The 18,910-nt window shown below is 59.1% G+C and overlaps 2 protein-coding genes across 3 annotated transcripts in view; one reads left to right on the top strand and one right to left on the bottom strand.

Annotated features, from left to right (window-relative positions):
* TSPO (translocator protein) overlaps positions 1 to 9,143 on the top strand; it is a 12,431-nt gene extending 3,288 nt beyond the window's left edge. The window contains exons 2-4 of one of the 2 annotated variants that reach the window (XM_007453936.1): positions 5,834 to 5,960; positions 8,094 to 8,232; positions 8,710 to 9,143. In XM_007453936.1, coding sequence (XP_007453998.1) covers positions 5,863 to 5,960; positions 8,094 to 8,232; positions 8,710 to 8,898 — 426 coding nt within the window. In that variant the 5' untranslated portion in view covers positions 5,834 to 5,862 and the 3' untranslated portion in view covers positions 8,899 to 9,143. Of the gene's footprint in view, positions 1 to 5,833; positions 6,045 to 8,093; positions 8,233 to 8,709 lie in introns of both variants that reach the window. The other variant, XM_007453935.1, reaches the window with a different exon arrangement.
* Positions 9,144 to 13,831: 4,688 nt separating this feature from the next.
* TTLL12 (tubulin tyrosine ligase like 12) overlaps positions 13,832 to 18,910 on the bottom strand; it is a 17,834-nt gene continuing 12,755 nt past the window's right edge. Inside the window, exons 9-15 of the mRNA XM_007453934.1 lie at positions 18,775 to 18,910; positions 18,356 to 18,467; positions 17,473 to 17,624; positions 17,020 to 17,101; positions 15,349 to 15,412; positions 14,436 to 14,618; positions 13,832 to 13,983 (exon numbers count right to left, since the gene is read on the bottom strand). The exon at positions 18,775 to 18,910 is cut by the window's right edge and continues 22 nt beyond it. Coding sequence (XP_007453996.1) covers positions 13,832 to 13,983; positions 14,436 to 14,618; positions 15,349 to 15,412; positions 17,020 to 17,101; positions 17,473 to 17,624; positions 18,356 to 18,467; positions 18,775 to 18,910 — 881 coding nt within the window. The remainder of the gene's footprint in view (positions 13,984 to 14,435; positions 14,619 to 15,348; positions 15,413 to 17,019; positions 17,102 to 17,472; positions 17,625 to 18,355; positions 18,468 to 18,774) is intronic.

Here is an 18,910-nt window from a genome sequence, read left to right as displayed (position 1 = left end):
TAAAAAAAAAAAAAAAAAAAAAAAAGAAAGGAGCCTTAAAACAGGTCCCTGAGACCATCGGTGGTGGCTTGAAGGAGACATAAGGCCCAGGAGGGGCTGGGTACAGCTTGGAGGTGGGGACCAGAGAAACGGCAAAACTCTGTTGTGTTTCTGAGCAGCAGTTTCTGTCACCTTCTATAGGGAGGCCTCAGAGAACAGAAAGCTCCTCCAGAGGCCCACTGCCGCAACCTCCCCTTCACAGACGGGGCCACAGAGGCCCAGGAGTGAAGCACCACTAGGAGAGAGATCCTGAGTCTCACCCCAGGGGCAGGGAGGATTCAGATCCTGAAACTGCTGCCCACGGGCCCAGCTGGGACCTGATGCCTCGTCGGGGCTGGGACACTGGCCCTGGTGCTGGAGAGAGTGAGGCTGTTGGTCCTGAGAGAATCCTCTGGCGCCAAGGCAGGGGGTGGAATGGTTGAGGTGGGGTGGGAGTGGCCTGAGATGAGTCCTGGGCACCCCCCGCAGGTTTCTGGGGCAGGGCTTAAGTGCCTTGTCACGATGGAGGAGGAAGCAGAAGAGGGGAGGTGACACAGCCCAGAGCTGAGGCCAGCAGACTCCCAGATCAGGAGCTGGAGGGGTGTTTCAGGAGGTCTCAGAGTCACCCAGCCCTGGAAAGTTCTGTGATTCCCTGTGCCTCGGTTTCCTCATCTGGAAAGTGGAGCCCACTATGGAGGCCGAGAGACGTGGAACACTGGGCCTGAGAAGAGAAGCAGCTGGCCTCACCCCTGCGGCTGTTGTGAAGCCCTGATGACCCAGGAAGAATACAGCCGGGCCCTGCACCAGGCTCCGCCCCCCACCCCTCCCAAAGGCCTTGCACTGTCTCCTGACCCCAGTGCCTGAGCTCTCTGCTTTGCCCTTCTTGGCCTGTGTTTCAGTGGCCCCAGGCCTTGAGGGTGGGGCCTTTTGGAAGCATTTTCACCCACTGAGCGTTGGGTGACCAACTGGCTGACATTTTCTCAGCCTTGGGTCTGTGCCATGTGGCTGCTGCTTCTCCTGGAGGCATGAGTGGTCCCCAACACTGACCCCCACATCCCCTGGCTTATCTGGACCTCCCCTGAGCCTGCCCACAAGCCCATGAAGCACACAGGGCAGGTTACACCCACCTGATGTAAGGGGAAACCGAGGCCCAGAGAGGAGCTTTGGCTTGGCTTCACCAAGAAAACTGCAGGCAGAGCCAAGGTTTGGGTGCTTAGTCACCTTCTGACGGAAACAAATAGAAGGCAGGTGGGTGGCTTTCCCTCTCTGCCTGAGCCCTGAGCCCTCTCCTGGCCACTGGAGTGGCTCTAACCCAAACCCTAACCCTAACCCCATCACAGGATGGATCTCTCTCAGGCCTGCTTGGGCCAGCTGCCCTGCCCTGCCCAGCCCAGCCCAGCCCAGCCCAGCATGACTCAGCTTGGTGGGTCCCCTAATCGGGTGATTCATGGCAGTCCCCATGAGGCCCCAGGAAGCTCCTTGCCTGGGCTCTCTCCATGTGGGGCATTTGACCTACCTGTTTTCTGACCCTCAGGCTGGGCAGACCCTTTAATCCCCTTGGCCCAGTGGTGCATAGACACAGCAGTCTGGAAGGGTGAGCAGAAGCGTGGGCTCAGGCCTTACTCTGTCACCGCAGAGGGGAGAGCCACGACCTCTTCCTGGGTGTCTGTTTGTTCTGCACAGCAAGGGACCAGGGTGGTGGGCTCTCCAGCCCTGTCAGCTGGCACGCTGGGGATTTCCCGGGCACCGGCTGGGTGCCGTGGCAGCGTGACACGAGTGCCCCTGCCCACAACGCCTTGGGGAGAAGTATGGACCCAGGCTACAACGTGGGTGAGCCTCGAAAACACGCTCAATGAGAGAAGCCGGGCCCCAAAGTGGACCCCAAAGTCCACATAACGTGTGATCCCATTTATGTGAAATGTGTGGAAAAGGTAAATCCACAGGGACAGAAGGCAGATGGGTGGTTGCCAGGGGCCGGGGGAGGGAGGAATGGGGAGTGAGCTGTTGGGTGGGCGTCTTTTGGGGTGGAACTTGATATAGATGGTTGCACAACATTGGGAAATGTACCAAATGCCACTGAACTGTGCACTTTAAAATGGTTCATTTTATGTTATATGACTCTCATTTCCATTAACCAAAAGCAATAAGAAATAGAAAACAAATAAATGGTCAGGAGACTCTGAGGAGCCTTGGTGGCAGGAGGGCCAGGGGTGGGGCTTAGGGACCGAAGCAGAGACTGTGCGCGTTAGTGTCCAAACCAGGGTCCTTCTTTTCTTTTTTTTTTTTGCGGTACGCGGGCCTCTCACTGCTGTGGCCTCTCCCGCTGCGGAGCACAGGCTCCGGACGCTCAGGCTCAGCGGCCATGGCTCACGGGCCCAGCCGCTCCGTGGCATGTGGGATCTTCCCGGACCAGGGCATGAACCTGCATCCCCTGCATTGGCAGGCGGACTCTCAGCCACTGCGCCGCCAGGAAAGCCTCTTCTTTTCTTTTTAATGTTTCATTTTGAACTAATTTTAGATGCGGTAAAGTTACAAAGGTAGTGTGGAGAGTTGCTGCATACCCTTCACCCAGCTTCCCCTAGTGGAACCAGGAAATTCACACCGTGCCGGTAACCCCGCTAACGTGCTCAGCTGGCCCAGGACCCCGTCCGTCTGGGATCCCACATTGCGTTTAGCTGTTATTTGTCCTTAGTCGGTGACATTTCCCTCCGTCTTTCCTTGCCTTTCGTGACCTTGACCCTTTTCAAGAGAGCTAGAGTGCAGGCCAGGTATTTGGTCGAATGTTCCTCTGTCTGGGATTGTGACGTTTTCTCATGATTGGACTGGGGTTTGTGTTTGGGGCATGAATACCAGAGCGAGTGTGTCCACCTCTGTGAACCGTGTCATGTGTCTTACACTGGTGGCATTAACCTTGGTCACCTGTAAAAGGAGCACTGCCGAGAGGGAGGGGGGCCATTCTTTTGGGACGAAGTGGGCATAAATTGGGACCTTCCTGGGAAAAGGCACAGTTCAGCCCCCAACCCCCTGGGCCTCCGTGTCCCTATCTGTGTGTGAGAGTCAGTGCGAGGTGAAGCCCTCCCACCTGCGCAGCTCAGGTCACGGTCCAGGGGAGCCCTCAGGCACTGAACGCAGCTTGTTAGGGTTGCCGAAGGGCTGTCACTTGGCTGCGGATTCAACACATTTATTAAACAGGCTGAGCAGGGCTGTGCCCCATGGCGTAGGTGGGAAAGCCGGCTGAGGTGGCCTGGGCTCCCCCGAGATGACACAGTGGTGGCTGGGTCCCAGGGCTCCACATCCACCTGGCAGCAGCACGGGGCCAGTGCTCTCCTGGCCCCGGGAGAGGTGGGCCTTCATACTGTGGTGAGATCAGACCCTCGCCCCCACCCCAGGAACACTTGTGTGCACCCTGGAAACCAGAGGACCGGGCGGAGAAGCACAGGAACCTTTACTTGTCCCCAGCCAGCCCTGGGCAATGTTCATCCTCATGGCTCATCTGTGCAGTGATCATGGGCAATGAGCTCACTGTCCCCACTCGACAGGCGAGAAAACTGAGGCCGAGGGAGGGAGGAATCAGAGTCACTAGATGGCAGAGCCGGATTCTGCTGGATGCCTGACACTCTCCGACTGTTCCTTTTAAAATTATGCTCGTTGTAGACTTTTCGGAAAGCAATAACAAAGCATCGTAAATCCCTCTGCTGAGTGTGGGCCTTAGACTCCCAAGCTACCCGCTTGTGGAGGGGCCCTGGGCAAACGCCCCCGCCGCTCTGCACCATGGGTCCGTCGGCAGGTGGGATAAGATGGTGTGGGTCCCTCACGGGGTGAGGACAGACAGAAAGACTGTGTTTGGGTCGGGCCTGTGCCCGGGCCGGGCTCACAGCCGTTCCCCAGGAGGTGTTTGTTTTATGAGGGTGATGGCTGCTAACATCTTCACGCACCTGTTACCGTTTTTAAAATGCATATCCATTTTTTGCTAAAATTGGGATAATTCTGTAATCAATTTTATATTCTGCTTTCTGCACTTAATGTTATGTTGAGGACAATTTTCACATCATTAAGGAGTCCTCCAAGCTGGACTTGAGGGTTGACCCATCCTTAACAGTCCCCGGTGTTGGGCACTGAGGTTGCTTCTGCATCTGACGGAGCTTCGTGGCGCCCCAGGCCAGCAGCTGCCCCTTCTGCCCTGGGCAGCCTTCGCCCTCCGCCCGGAAGCCCCGATGGCTCCCCACTGCCTCCGGATGGGCACGGCCTCTTCCTGGTACCTGCTGCCCCGTCTGCCTCGTGCCTCTCTCCTCCCCCGCCGCTGTCCCCTCCCGTGTCCTGGGATAAAGTGCTCCGTGACCTTCCAGCACCATCTTCTCTCTGATCCTGGGTCGGGGTACCCTGTCTGAGGTGTGGGCCTCTTCCGCTCCATCTGCTCCATCCGCCGTGGGTGCCCAGCCCCCATCCCAGCAGGCCGTTCTGCAAGTTTGCTGAACATAATCCATCTGTGTGGCTTCTTATCTCCTACAGACACTCCGGCTTCTCCAACTAGAGTCAGGGCGTGTTAGCAGGAGCTCAGCCCCTTCATTTTGTGGCGGGGAAACCGAGGCCCAGTTAGGGGTGCTGATAGGCTTGGGGTCCCACAGCAGGTCAGGCAGAGCTGGCCCCCGACGCCCAGCCCAGGGCCCCGCTTGCTGTCTGGCTGGACTCTCAGCCCCAGTGAGCTCAGCTCCCCGGGAGCCTTGAGCGCTGCTAGGCGCCTAGTAGGTCCTCAGCGCAGACCTGGGGGCTGCTGGGCAAGAGGGAGTGTTTGACGAGCAGAACGGAGAGACCTGAAGATTGGGTCCCCTCTGTCCCTGCCTGGGGGGCTCCAGCCCTGGAGGTGGTGGTGACAGCATCCAGGCCTTCCTTGCCCTGAGCCCCGTCAGCCTCTCAGGGCTGCTGAGGGGCCCTCACCAGCCTTAAACTCTGTCCCTTTCCACCCACCACGTCCATGGCCCTGGGCGTCAGGGCCCAGCAGCTTTTCGACCTGGGCAGAGCCTGACCCCAGAGTGCTGTGTGACCCCAGGGAGGCTGTTTTCCCTCTCTGGAACACAGGGAAGGGGAGGTGATTTCAGGCTGGGCCCGTGGGATGATGTACAAAGAGACCCCCCTACACTGGGCTGGACCCAGGTCGGCCACGTTGGTGTCCTGTTCATTTACTGGAGGCCACAGTATGTTGGTGGGGAGTGGGTATTCGAGCCAAGCTCTGTTTGATACCTATTGTTGCATGAATGACGAATGACTGGCTGAGAAGTATTGGAGCGTCAGGCGCAGGGTGTGGACCGAGGCGGCCTCGCAGTACCGCCCGGGGAGGGAGGGCTGGGCAGCCTTCTTGGTGGAGGGGACCCAGACTGGCCGTGATTGAGGCGGCAGAGAGGAGGGGTCACTTGCCAGGAGACCCAAGGTCAAGGGTGAGGATGAGAGAGCACAGGAGCCTGGCAGCTGGAGCAGGGGTGGACGTGCAGCCGACAGGGCAGGGGCACCTGGGAGGTGCCTGCCAGGCAGGGCAGCCTCGTGGGTGGGGGCGGGAGTGGGGGTGGAAGCACATTCCCCGGAGCCCTTGGGCTGGCAGGGGCTGCAGGGCGGACTCAGCACCGGCCCCCCAACCTCACACATCTTTTCTGCACCTCCTGCATGTTCCATCAATTGACTGGTTGATCCATGAGTGATGAGGGGCTGGTAACAGACCCACCCCTCGTTTGTGCACATTGGGTCCTCAGGAAACGCCAGGGGAGGCCCCACCCCAGCTCTGGAGCATCACCGCCTCTCACCCCAGCCCTGTCTTCTCTTTCAGAACTTTCCGGAACAGCAGCTGCAGCAGCAATGGCCCCGCCCTGGGTGCCCGCCGTGGGCTTCACGCTGGTGCCCAGTCTGGGGGGCTTCCTGGGCTCCCACTATGTCCGCGGGGAGAGTCTCCGCTGGTACGCCGGCCTGCAGAAGCCCTCGTGGCACCCGCCCCGCTGGACGCTGGCTCCCATCTGGGGCACGCTGTACTCGGCCATGGGGTAGGTGGGCATGGGTGCTGGCCTGGCAGCTGGGCCTGTCCACCTGCCGGGACCGGCAGGGTGGGGGGGGGCGCCCAAGGGCAGAGCTTCTCCTCGAGTGTGAACTGTCCGGGTGTCCCCGGGGCAGCGGGCACCACTTCCTGGCCTCGTTTGGCAAGTGAGGGTGGAGAAAACTATGGGGCCTGTAGGTTGCACAACTGAACTTTTTCCTCTGGGGCCTCCTGGGAGGGGCGGGCAACCCCGTACTGGCATTCTGGCTGTTTTCACAACAGCAGGGTGAGGCGAAGTTCAGACGTGGGCATGTGGATGCTTCCAAGATCGGTAGCAGTAAGAACAGCGGTAACAGTAGCCATTTGTTGAGCACCTGCCTGGTGACAGGCTTCGTCTCGGTTAATTTTCATGACCCCCCATTTGACAAGGGACCTCCCACAGACACAGGGCTATGGAGTCGGGACCCTACAGGATTTCCTGGACTAGACCCAGGAACTGCCACCAGGCAAAGCAGAACTGGATGGGGGAGTGCCCCCCCCCACGCCACCCCCCGGTGGCTCCAGTGGGAACCGCACCCAGGAGACTGGTCAGCTTCCCACCCTTCTCTGGAAGGTTCCCTGCATACTGGTTCTGTGCCAGCCCAGTGCAGGGTGTGGGGCTGCAGAGGGCGGGTAGCAGAGACCAGGCTGATGCCCCAGGGTTCTTTTTTTTTTTTTAATTTAAAAATTTTTCAATTTATTTTATTTTTATTTGTTTATTTTTGGCTGCGTTGCTGCACGCGGGCTTTCTCTAGTTACGTCAAGCGGTGGGCTACTCTCCTTTATGGGGCACGGGCTTCTCATTGCGGTGGCTTCTCTTGTTGTGGAGCACGGGCTCTAGGCGCGCGGGCTTCAGTAGTTGTGGCACACGGGCTCAGTAGTCGTGGCTCACAAGCTCAGTTGCTCCACGGCATGTGGGATCTTCCCGGACCAGGGATTGAACCCGTGTCCCCTGCATTGGCAGGCAGACTCTTAACCCCTGGGCCACCAGGGAAGTCCACCCCAGGGTTCTGATAGGAGTAAGATAGTCCTGGAAACCTGGGTGTCACCTGGGCCACACCCTCTGCCAGCCCCAGGCCTTCCTGCATCCTGCTTCCTCCTCCCCGTCCCAGCCCAGGCACCACTGTTTCTCCCTTAACTTGCTCCAGCCTCCAGGCCTCCCACCACCATCAAGATCCTGATGGAGCATAAATCTGGCACCTCTCTTGTGGAACCCCGTGGAAACTCCCTGTGGTCCTGATAAGGTCTACCCCCTCACAGAATAAAAAGCCCAGGCTCTAGCCTCAGACCACCCGGGTTCAAATGCTGACCCACCTACTGATTGCCTGCCACGAGCCCTTAACGCTTTGACTGTCTGTGCCACAGTTTCTGCACCTGTAACATGGGACTGGTAGTACTGCCCATCTCATGACGTCATCATGAGAATGAATGAGCTAATGCTCGGAAAGAGCGGTGCCTGCGTGTGTAAGTGCTGGAGGCCATTAGCTATTATTATTGGTGGTGTTATTCTTGTCCTTGTGGCCCTAAGAGCCCCATGACCAGGCCCTCTTCTGCTTCACCTCCCCAGTGCCCCCCAGACTTCACCAGTAACATAGGCTCACTCAGGGGTCTCGTGCATGCCTCTAAGCCTTTGCATATCCTCGTTGCCTCCCCCTGGCAAACTCATACTCATCCTCTAAGGCCCAGCCCAAAAGTCCCATCCTGTTTACTTGCATGCCTTATGTACTTCCCCCTTTATAGCGCTGATGAAGATAATAATGTCAAATATTTATTGAGTGTCCCATGTGCCAGGTACTGCCCTAGGCACTGCCAGTGTATTAAGTAGAATCTCCACAGCAACCCCGTGAGAAACAAAGGCCCAGAGAGGTTAAGCAACTTCCCTGAGGCCACACAGCGGTCAGTGACAGGGCACGCCTGAGCCATCAGCGTGTGGTCCCAGAGGTGAGCTTGGCTTCCGGCCCTGCAGGCAGGCTCCTGGCCTCTTCCCTGTTGGTGCCCTGACCGACAGCCTCTCTTTCAGGTATGGCTCCTACATGATCTGGAAAGAGCTGGGGGGCTTCTCGAAGGAGGCTGTGGTTCCCCTGGGCCTCTACGCTGGGCAGCTGGCTCTGAACTGGGCATGGCCTCCCCTCTTCTTTGGTGCCCGACAAATGGGTTGGGTAAGTGTGACCTTGGCTTGTCTCCCTGGTCCCTGGAGACGGCCCCTCCCTTGGGGGACATGGGGCATCACTTCCCAGACCCCCAGGGTCAGGGTCTAAAGGCGGGGGCAGGGGAGGCACTTGGCTTCTGGTTCACGTCTCCTCAGAAGCTCTCGGGGGACCAGCGCCCCTCAGCTGCTCTTCCTCCAATGCAGGAAGCCTTGTGGGGCTCTGATGGGTTTAGGGGCCGTTGGTATAGGAGAACCCACATTACACCTGGTGCTGTGCACCCCACACATGGCATAGTCAGGGAAGGGCGATTGTTCCCATTTTACAGATGAGGAAACCGAGGCAGAAAATGGGGGAGGGGCTTGGCCAGGTCACTGAGAGGCGAATGGAGAGTTCCCTCAGGCGTAGTGGTGGTGGGCAGCTGGGACACACAGCCCCATGGGTACGTGGAGCCTCAGGCCTCCCTGTCATCCCTCTGTGTCTGTGCAGGCCCTGGTGGACCTCCTGCTGATGGGTGGAGTGGCGGCAGCCACGGCCGTGGTCTGGCACCAGGTGAGCCCACCGGCCGCCTGCCTGCTCTACCCATACCTGGCCTGGCTGGCCTTTGCGGCCACGCTCAACTACTGCGTCTGGCGGGACAACCAGGACCACAGCCGTGGCCGTCGGCTCTCGGAATGAAGGCGCCCCGCCCTCTGAGGACTGCAGCCGCTGCGGGTCAGGCGTTGCTGGTGGTGGTGGCCCCCGGGCTCTCCTGGCCGCCAGGCTGCCTGTGTGTCCGGTCTCAGCCCAGGGGTCACCAGCAGTTTCAGAGGTGCTCCAGGCCGAGCCCCCACCCCAGAAACCGTGTCCTGCGCTTTCTGCACTGCTCGAAGCTCGCTCTCAGAATGTGGAATTTTATAAGCCAAATAAAGTTTTTTAACCTCCTGGCAGTGGCCTTTTTACTTGGTTGGGACCCTTGGCCGTGGGGAGGGCGAGGGGCTCGTCCTCTTGCTGGATGCGTCTGGGTTGTATCATCCAGATGACGCTGGACCCGGCCAGGGCTTCGCCACAATTCTCGGGACCCTTCCAAGAGCAGAGGTGGCCTGTCCAGGGTGGAACAGCAGGCACTGGCATAGCTGCAGCTGAGGGAGGAGGCCCTGCCCACCTCCTTCACGTCCAGGAAGCCCAACCCAGCCACTTAAAGGGCACAGGCCCACAGCCTGCCTGGTCCAATGCTTGACTCTGCTCGGGCGCCAAGCGTGGTCCTCTGCTGGCCTCAGCCAGGATGGGGCTGGGCCCAGAGCAGGGGGCACCGACCAACCTGTCCCTGGGGTGCTGGGACTCATGCCAGCCTCACCCCGTCAGGGACAGCCTCGCAAACACTCCATCTGGGAGGGGAGGTCAGAGGCAGTATTGGCCATGCCCCAACCCAGCAGACAGCTCCTCCCTGGCCCAGGTCCACCCAGATTTGCAGGTGTCACCCCCGGCTTCGAAGTGGGGGACCTGTGACCGGTGCGGGCAGCTGTTGGGAGTGGGGCTGGGCAGAGCCTCCTACCCAGGCTGCTGCTGGAGCGCCGACTCCCTGCCCTCTGAGTTCCTACAACCTGTGCTGTGCCCGGCAGCAGACTCCTAGGACCAGGGCTGCTCCAAGCTGCTGGCCTTTTTGTTGCTTGTCTGTTTTGGTTTCGGTTATTGAATACATTAATTCAAATTAAGTAAAAATAAAATTTCCGTATTTAGAGCTCACACTCATTTTGGCAGCCAGTGGCTTTTGCCGCTTCTCCCTCTCACCTTGCCTCTTCTGTCCTCACATCCGGACGTGACCGAACAGTACGGAACGCTCCGGGAGATGGGCAGACAGCTGACTGCATTCTTCTGAGAGGAGGGGCAGCTCTTTCAGTGGCTGTCACTTCACCCACACTCAACCCTGGTGGAATTTCACGTCCCACAGACAGTGCTCAGGAATCCAGCAGCTTGGTAGCCATGAGCACTTAGTTGAACCCTCGGCCAGCTCCCCAGTTCTTCTTTTTTTAAAAAAATTTATTATGTATTTTTGGCTGTGCTGGGTCTTAGTTGTGGCATGCGGGATCTTCGCTGCAGTGCAGCACTGGGGATCTAGCTCCCCAACCAGGGATCGAACCCGGGCCCCCTGCATTGGGAGCGCGGAGTCTTACCCACTGGACCACCTGGGAAGTCCCTCCCCAGTTCTTCTGATGCTCATTGGAGCAGAAGAGTCAGATGGGGGACTCTGCACATCCTTTTCACTAATTTATTTCTAAAGTTCTCCAAGACGGTCAGGGGTGCTCCTTGAAGCATCGTGGGCACCCGTGTGCCTGCCAGACTTAGCACATTGAGTGTACCTGAGGCTTCTGGAATCTTCTCAGTGGTGCTCATGCAGAGCCCTTTTCTCCATTCCGTACATTCGTGGGTTTGTTCATCTCTAGCAACATCCCACATCCTTTCTACTGGCCACAGAAACACACACGGCCATAGAAATACCTGGGCGAGAGGAGGGTGCGTTTTGCTGTTTTGTTTGCTACTTTCTCACGATGCTGTCCCCGAGCTTCATGATTAGATGGTATTTCTGAGCTGTTGCCACCCACGAGGGACTTCAGGGTTCTGACAGTCTCTGTGTTTTGTTTTTTTTTTAACATCTTTATTGGGGTATAATTGCTTTACAATGGTGTGTTAGTTTCTGCTTTATAACAAAGCGAATCAGTTACACATATACATATGTTCCCATATCTCTTCCCTCCCGCGTCTCCCTCCCTCCCACCCTCCCTCTGTGTTGGTTTAATGGGAAAATCCACAGCTCGCAGATCTGTCAAGTCCTTCTGGTCTGCGTCTCTCCTGGAGCTTCATTCAATTGAGATCCTCCTTTAATCCGTGTGTCTGAACCCTTCTCGGTCTGACTAGCCGTAAAGGATGCAAGCAAGAGTTCACACAGCCCAAGAGGGCTCAGCTGGCTGGTCGTCCGCAGGGAAGCAACAGTGACTCTCGGCTTGCCGGGCATTTTGATGTTATGGTTGTTGCTCTGGGCCCTGCAAGATGAAAGCCTGCCTCTCCTATAGCAAGAGATCCTATTCTGTGTCCATGAAAGAGCTGCCGTGTTTATGTGGCCATAGGTCATCACTGGGGACGTTTTCTAAATTTCACCGTCAGCATCTCAAGCTTCACCTTTTGGATTTCTTCTGTGCCGCCCTGTAGAACTTTGGTACAATTATCACTGCTACTGGGACTCTCCTGTCAAGCCCAAACGTCAGAGTCTGACTTCTGATGAATTCTTAACACAGAGAAACTGACTCAGGTGAAGATGGGTACCACGAAATTATCTAGAGGGATAAGAACCGTCTCCACTGCAACGAGTCTTCTGGGACCCTGGAAGCCCAGCTTGATGGTCTTTCTGGGGGTTGTCTGATTTTCACTGATCAGAGGTGTAAGGACCTCTAGAATCGGGTAAAAGCACATTTGTGAGCACCTGTTCTGAGGGGCACGGGAAGGGCCCTGGCCTGGGTGTCAGGGGCCCTCTGCTTTCGTTTTAACCTTCAAAACCACCAGGGGGCGCCACTGTGCCGGCTGACAGGGTCCACGGACCAACCCCCGCTGCCCTGTGGGCAGTCTCCTATCATCCCCAGCCCCTGGATGAGGAATCAGGCAGGAGGGAACTCCATCCCCGAGGCCCCCAGGTGTAAGCACGGAGCCAGGATTCAGGGCTCACGGGGGACCGAGGCTCCCGGGTGTTGGTCATGATGCAGAGATGGGCCTCAGCTCCACATCTGTCCCCACCGCAACCCACTCTGAAACGGAACCAGTGCTAGGAAACCAACTTTTGGGTCAGGAACTCTTGCCTATTTATACCGTCAAATTCATGCTGAAATCCTAACCCCCAGTGTGATGGTTAGTTGGTGGGGCTTTTGGGAAGTGAGTGATTAGGTCATGAGGGTGGGGCCCCCACGTATGGGATTAATGCCTTTAAAAGAGGCCCCAGAAAGCTCCCTCGCTCCTCCCACCTCACGAGGACACAGTGAGAATACAGCCGATTATGAACCAGGGAGAGCGTCCCACCTCAGGCAGCAAATCTGCCACCCCTGTGACTTTAGGACATCCCAGCCTCTAGAACAGTGAGAAAGAGACGTCCGATGTTTAAATCACCCAGTTTATGATATTTTGTTAGAGTAGCCCAAACAAAGACAGGGACTTGGAGGCCTAAATACTATCCCATTTCTTCTGTTTCTCAAAGCATACGTCTTGATATTTTGGTTTTGACAATGAGCAAGGAAAACAACTGATACACCACGCAGGCCTGTGGTTCCAGGGCCCCCAAAGAGAAAGGGAGGCAAAAGTAGAGAAGGCATATACTTTATTGCGGTACAAATCAAGTCCAGGAGGGGACAGGACACAGCAGCTCTCCCACGGAGAAAAGCAGAGATGAGGTGTCCTGCCCTCTAAACCTCTCCTTGGCTGGAGGAAAGGGTGTTTTCCAGAACACAGGCTGAACTTCTGGTTAGCAGAGACAGTGGACAGACACACCCCAAAAGACACGAAGCAGGAGGCGCGGTCAAGTCCAGTTTTGCTACAAGGATCACTCTTGGCTTCAGAGTGAAACAAGCACCTCCCAACACACGCATGCATGCACGCGCACACACACACGATACGCACGCACACATGTACACACACATGAAAGCTCTGCAGGCAGCTCCTCCATGAAAGTCAGACCCACCGTCTGGTTAGCTGGGCTGGGTACACTGTGGCAACACAAACTACCCTGGAAACTGACTCAAAATTTCAGAAACAAAATTTCAGAAAATTTTTGTTTCAGAAACAAAATTAAGAACGAAAATTTTGTATTTTCTTCCCATAAATGAAAAAGTTACAAAAACCCCACATTCTGACTCTAGCTGGTGGAAGACAGCATTCTCCCTGGAAACATCTTTCTCAGCCGTCCACTGCCTGGTGCTCTGCTGCCCACACCTGTCCCCAAGTCCCCTCACTGGAGCGTCCCAGCCAACCTCACGCGAGGCTGGAAACACTGCAGTGCCCAGCGGGTGGGGAGGTGCTGGTGCCACATCTGGCCCTTTCCACGGGGCCAAATGGAAAGGCAACGGCAACCAAAGGCAGTGGCTGTCCTGCCCCGGAGCCTCAAGGGAGGTTGCTGGTGAAGGGGGAGAAGGCGGGGTCTGAGAAGCAGGCTCCTGGGGGGACCTGGGGACCCCTGTCACAGGGCCTGGGGCGGAGCGTGGGAGGCAGCCAGTCTGGGCCTGTTAACCGCTGGGCTCCCACGGGCGCTCTTAGGAAAGCTCATTTCTGACAACACTGCGCCGTGCTCCCCAGACCCCTTTCACTAACGCCCTCTGGAAGCACAGCACCCCAGGAAGCAAACTCTCTGGAATAAAGCCCTTGGCTGAGCTGAGACTAATCACCGCGCAGAAACAGCCGGCAGTAAGGGGGGGTGTGAGCAGGGGCCTAGCGCTCAGCCCCGGGGGCAGCATGGCTGGCCCTGCTCCTGACCGACGGGGGAGGGCTCCTGAGCCGCCAGGGCTCACAGGGTGGGGGGAGGAGGAGTGGGGGCGGGGGGCGGGGGAACCGAGGCTGCGATCGGCCCACGAGCACCCACAGAGGGGCCCGCGGGCGCCTAGACGAGGCGGGTGACGGGGCAGCTGTCAGGCTCGTCCAGGTACAAGGTGCTGAAGACGTCGTTGAAGAAGGCTGGGCGGCACCTGCAGGCCCGCTCGCAGTCTGGGTTGAAGTTCACCTCGAGGAGCTGCGGCTGCATTACTCGCTTCCCTGATGCACAAAAGCACGGGCATCTCACTCCCGGGAGGTGGGCTGGGGGGCCCGGCCTGAAGCCTGCTTGTCCAGGGGGAAGCCTGGAGCCACCTGCAGCCCCAGGAGTGACTCGAGCCACCACACCCCGGGGACCCTGGAAGGAAGGTGCGAGGCCAGGGCTGCCGCTCCCCCTGCCCTTCACGTGGGGCCCCTCCCCTTGTGAGCTCTCTCCAGGACACCACTGCCGCCCACTTGCCTTTCCTGCTCATGCTCTGCCCTGTAGGCCGTGGCGCCGAAAGGTGGGCCTCCGAACCAGATCTCAGGCTAATTCGAGCCAAGTGCTGACCATGGCGAGGGAGCAGCGACACCCCCCCTCTGTCCCCGTGTGGGCTGGGTGGGGAGGGCTGAATGACCACCTTCGGGTAAGTGGGGAGGGCACTTTGGATTACGGGGCAGGGGAGCCCCCTCACCATCTGGACGGCTGTCCCACTTCAGCATGAGGTCGATGGCATACATGGCTCGGGATGAGGGGTAGTCGCAGAGGCCCAGCGGGGGCGGCCTGGCACATGCCACCTGGAACAGCTCCGTGAAGGCCTGGAAGATTTCAGCCTGGGGGCCGGGGGAGGCAGGGTCAGGGGCCCGCATGGCTGACACTGGGCCCAGCCCTTCAGGGCAGCCTCTCCATATGGGGTTCACAGCCCCTTCCTGAGCCCTGGTCCCCAAACGGCCAAGTCACCTCCTCTGACATCCTTTGTGACTCCAGACCTGGCTGGCTACAGCCACCTGTGCCCTGCTCCCTCACTCCTGGCATCCACCGCCTGCAGAGCTGCCTGGGTCCCCCGCCCTGGAGCCCACGGCCCCTTCTGCACCGAGCCAGGCAGCGCAGCTCCTGAAACGCTCCCTCCAGCAAGTGGCGGCCAGTTTGTGTCTCTAAGCACGTCCCCGTGTGCCCTCAGGTGTGCAATTCCTGGTACACACAGAGCCCTTTGCCATCTGGCTGTCCCAAGGGTGTCCTGAATACCCCGCCAGGCCCCCTCCAAGGAACCCTCACAACACCCCACCCAGGCCAGAGGGGAGGAGGGGTCTCAGCCCACACCATCTCCCTCACCAGCCCTGGTGGGAAGAGCAGGACCATCCAGAGGAGGCAAAGGCCCCCCCACCCGCCCCCGCCTGACGCAGGCCCACAAGGCAAGCCCCGCCCCCCACCAGCTCCACTCACCACTTAGTTTCTGCAGGAAAGCAATAAAGCAATGGGTCTGCTTAGGAGGGTTTCTAAAAGGAAAGATAAACACTGTGGGGCAACAGGATGGGCCACAATGAAAGGAACTCATTATGAATCTGCTCAACAGCCCAGCCTCCTTTCCTGGTAAAACTGGAGTCAACCGCTCTTCCAGGGAAATTCCGGGTACTGCTTCTCAAACTCCGGGACAAACTCGTCGTAGTGCATCTGCAACAGACACAGGGCCCGTCGAGCTCTGCCTGGGGCCTCCTCTGGGCAGGGGCGGGGGAGCTCTGGCCTGCCCCGCTTTCACGTGGAGCCCTGATACTCGCCGGGGCCCCAGGTTGGCGCCAGCAGCCTCTCCAGCTCCACCCCCGCAGGGCACAAATGGGAGGCAGGACACGGGGTCTGAGCTCTGGACACATTCACTTCTTGGAGTCTCTGTGTCTCCATCTGTAAAATGGGACAACGCTCCCCGCCCAGCAAACCCACTTGGCACGGTTGCTGTGAGGCTCCAGTGAGATACTGAACGTTGGGAGGCCCGGGCCAAAGTGTCACCACGTCCCTCTCACGATGGTCACTAGACGCAGAGCTCGGACCCAAGTCTGCAGGGCCCAGGCCTGAGCTCACTGCCCGGCCCCGGCTCAAAGTGCCTGAAGACAGCAAGGGCTTCTCAGGCCAAGACGTCACCCAAAACACACCTGAGCAAACTGGCCGTCAGCTCAGGTTTCTCCCAGAGAGGACCAGGACGGGCTCCCTATGGAAGCCCAACGTTCTCGCCCTGCTGGACACGCATCCCCATACGCGGGGGCTTCAGAGGAAACGTGACCCTCGGGACGACACCTGCTATGTAGAGGAAAGGCACTCAGGTCCTCAGAGACAACCCCAGTAACATCCCGGGACCCCGGCAAAGGCTCGGGCTCCTAGGGACCAGCTGTCAACACAGCCCAGGACAAGAGGAGGAAGGACCAGCAGCAGCCCTGCCGGCCATGCAAGTGGCCTGGCCACTCGGACGGCGCAGCACCCCCTAGAGGACTTCTCAGACGTGGCACAGCGAGAGCTCAGGGCAGCACATTTACTAACAAATCACCAAGCGCCTCGGAAACACAATCCCCACCTTCAGGAGTGGCTGCTTCGAGGGAGGCGGGACCAGAAGGCCACCTGCAGGCCTTGTGTGGAGCGGGGCGGGAGAGTGCCTGTGCCCTACTTCCTGTCGGCCCAAAACAGCCATAACCAACCTACTGGTCCAAGAGGACTTCATGGACCACACGTCGGGGGGCCTATTTTTCCTTCCCTTCTGCCTCCACCCAGAGCCAGCCTCTGCCTCTACCCAGGCTGTGCCTCCTCTACCTGTCCCAGGTGCACCACTGGCCAGCTGGGGGATCACGCCCTCACCTCGAAAGGAGCTGTGCTGACACCCTTTGCTTGCGGTGCCCAGAGAGCACGGGGAAGACAGAGGGCCCAGGGTCCAGGCAGGGTCACAGGCCAGCAGAGCTGCCCGCCCTGGGGGCCGTGGGACACGAACCTGTGTGCCTCCCCACCCCTACCAGCGTCCTCATGCTCAGCGGGTGCCGAACAGAAGGTGGCCTGCGCCTCCCGGCTGAGACCCTGCTCTGCTCAGACTTGCCAGGGGACCGGGAAGCCTCAGGGACCCCCTCAACCCAAGCAAGTGCCCCTCAGAGCTGCGGGGGCAGCTGTGGGAGGGGACGCAGGTACGAGAAGGCAGCTCCCCTGACCGTTACGCAAAAGCTGCCGGAACACAAGCTGACGGGTGTCGGGTCCCGTCTGGGCCAGCCTCCACGGGAACCCCTCCCCAGGCCGCGCCAGGCCCCTACCTGCTTCAGCACCAATTCCGGGTCGTAGTTCATGACAGTGAAATGCTTCTCGTAGTCGTCCAGGTCGTTGAGTGCAAAGGGCCTGCAGGATGAGCGGACAGACGCTCAAGTGGGTCCCGGGCGTGCAGATGCTCAGAGCCCCCTGGCCGGGCGCCGGTTCCCCTGAGAGTGGGGCGGCCCTACACTGCCCCCGCCCCCCTGGCCAGGGGCTAACCACGAAGACCCCCACTAGGCCGGTAAACATCATCGTGGTCTGAGGGAGCAGGTGCCTGTTCCACAAGGTGGTGGTGATACAGGCATGGTGAGAATTACTGCCGTTTAACAGAAACGGGCTCGGCGGGGTCCCTGCTGGGTGCTTGGTGGTAAAGGAGCCCCCATGCAGGCGTTCTCATCCCAAGTAAAAGAGGGGCCCTGTCGCCCAGCCCCCGGCCCCAGCCCAGTCTCCCCAGTTACCGGTTAGAGAACCGCAGCCAGAACACGTCATAGACGAACAACGTCAGGGGCTTCACCGACCGCAGAAGCACGATGTAGCGGATGTCGAACTTGACCCTCCCCACATCTTCTCGAAGGAACAAGACGGGACTTTCAATGTATTTGGACACAACCTGAGGACACAGATGCAGGCTCACAGGTGGCTTGTTGCACCCGGGTCACGACAGAGCACCCCAACCTCCCCAGCTGTGGCTCCCACTCGTGGGACATCCAAGTGCTGTCACCGCATCTGGAGGAACACTCACTCCTGAGCCCACCTCCCGTCCCAGTGCCACGAAGGGACCTGCTCCCTGCACTCCACGTCTTCCTATCTTTTCAAACCTGTGTCTTAGCTGCAACGAGTTCTTTATCTTCATCTTTAATTGAAGGAAAAGATACCACCAGTTTTTAGCTTTGAAAACTGGATTCAGATTCTCAGCCATAAATCCACCGACTCCCCATCCCACCACTGGAAAACCTCAGAAGGGTCATCGCAGTGGCATTTTCTCTCGGGCCTCTGTCCAGGTGCAGAACCCTGTGCCCTTCAATTCCCCCACTGATGGGCCCCGTGCCACTACAGCGCTTTCGTCCAGGGCCCCGCGGGGCTCCCTGGCCTGGCCACCTCCCTCCTGCTGGGTGGTCCTGTGAGGCGCGGTGTGCGCAGGGATGCAGGTCAGACACACCCAGGGAGGCTCCTTCCTCTCACCCGACTGTCACACAGCGCGCCCCCCGCCGCTGCCCACCCGCAGGGGAAGGAGTGGGGGTGGTAGCTTCGGAGATTCCTGTGAGCTGAAGAACGCTGAGGCTGGGACCTACCCACAGAGGTCCTTGCAGAGCGCCCCCTCCCGGCGCCCCAGGGCCCCACCTTGGGGGAGCTCTCGCGGTGCCGGATGATGCTGTGCAGGTTCTTGGTGATGTGGGTGTCCAGGCTGCGGGCCAGGTTCCAGGGCTTGCAGATCCAGTGGTTGTCCTCGCCCCTGGGAGCAGAAGAGACAACCAGGCTGTGCCCTGGGCCCACCCTCCCGGGCACTGTGTCCCCAGTACCGTGGCAGCAGAGTAGGGGCTGAGGGAGGGGTCCCAGAGGAGACCTTAGGGGCTGGGCCTCGGGAGTGAGGAGCCGCCGTCCTTCCGCCGAGCAGCAGCGCACCAGGAGCTGCACCGTGGCCGCAGCATGGCAGGCGCTCAGCCAGGGGGCGGGCCAGGCGGGGTGGCGGGGACCACGGGAGCCTGATGGGCGTAGGGTCTCGGCCGCCGCGGCTCCGGGGGTCGGGTGGGGGTGCTCACCGCCTCTCCCGCTGCTGGAAGTAGCTGACGAACTGGGGCAGCTCGGAGCGCAGGCTGAAGGTGCGGGGCAGCCAAGCAGGGCCCTCGGGGCCGCCGGCCCGGCGCGCGACGGAGGCCAGGCAGTCCTTCACCGTCA

The sequence above is a fragment of the Lipotes vexillifer genome, unplaced genomic scaffold (genome assembly GCF_000442215.2).
Source record: "Lipotes vexillifer unplaced genomic scaffold, Lipotes_vexillifer_v1.1 scaffold382, whole genome shotgun sequence".
In the NCBI taxonomy this organism is placed as follows: Eukaryota; Metazoa; Chordata; class Mammalia; order Artiodactyla; family Lipotidae; genus Lipotes; species Lipotes vexillifer.
Note: the sequence above shows the minus strand (reverse complement) of the source record. Positions and strands in the feature narration are given on the sequence as shown.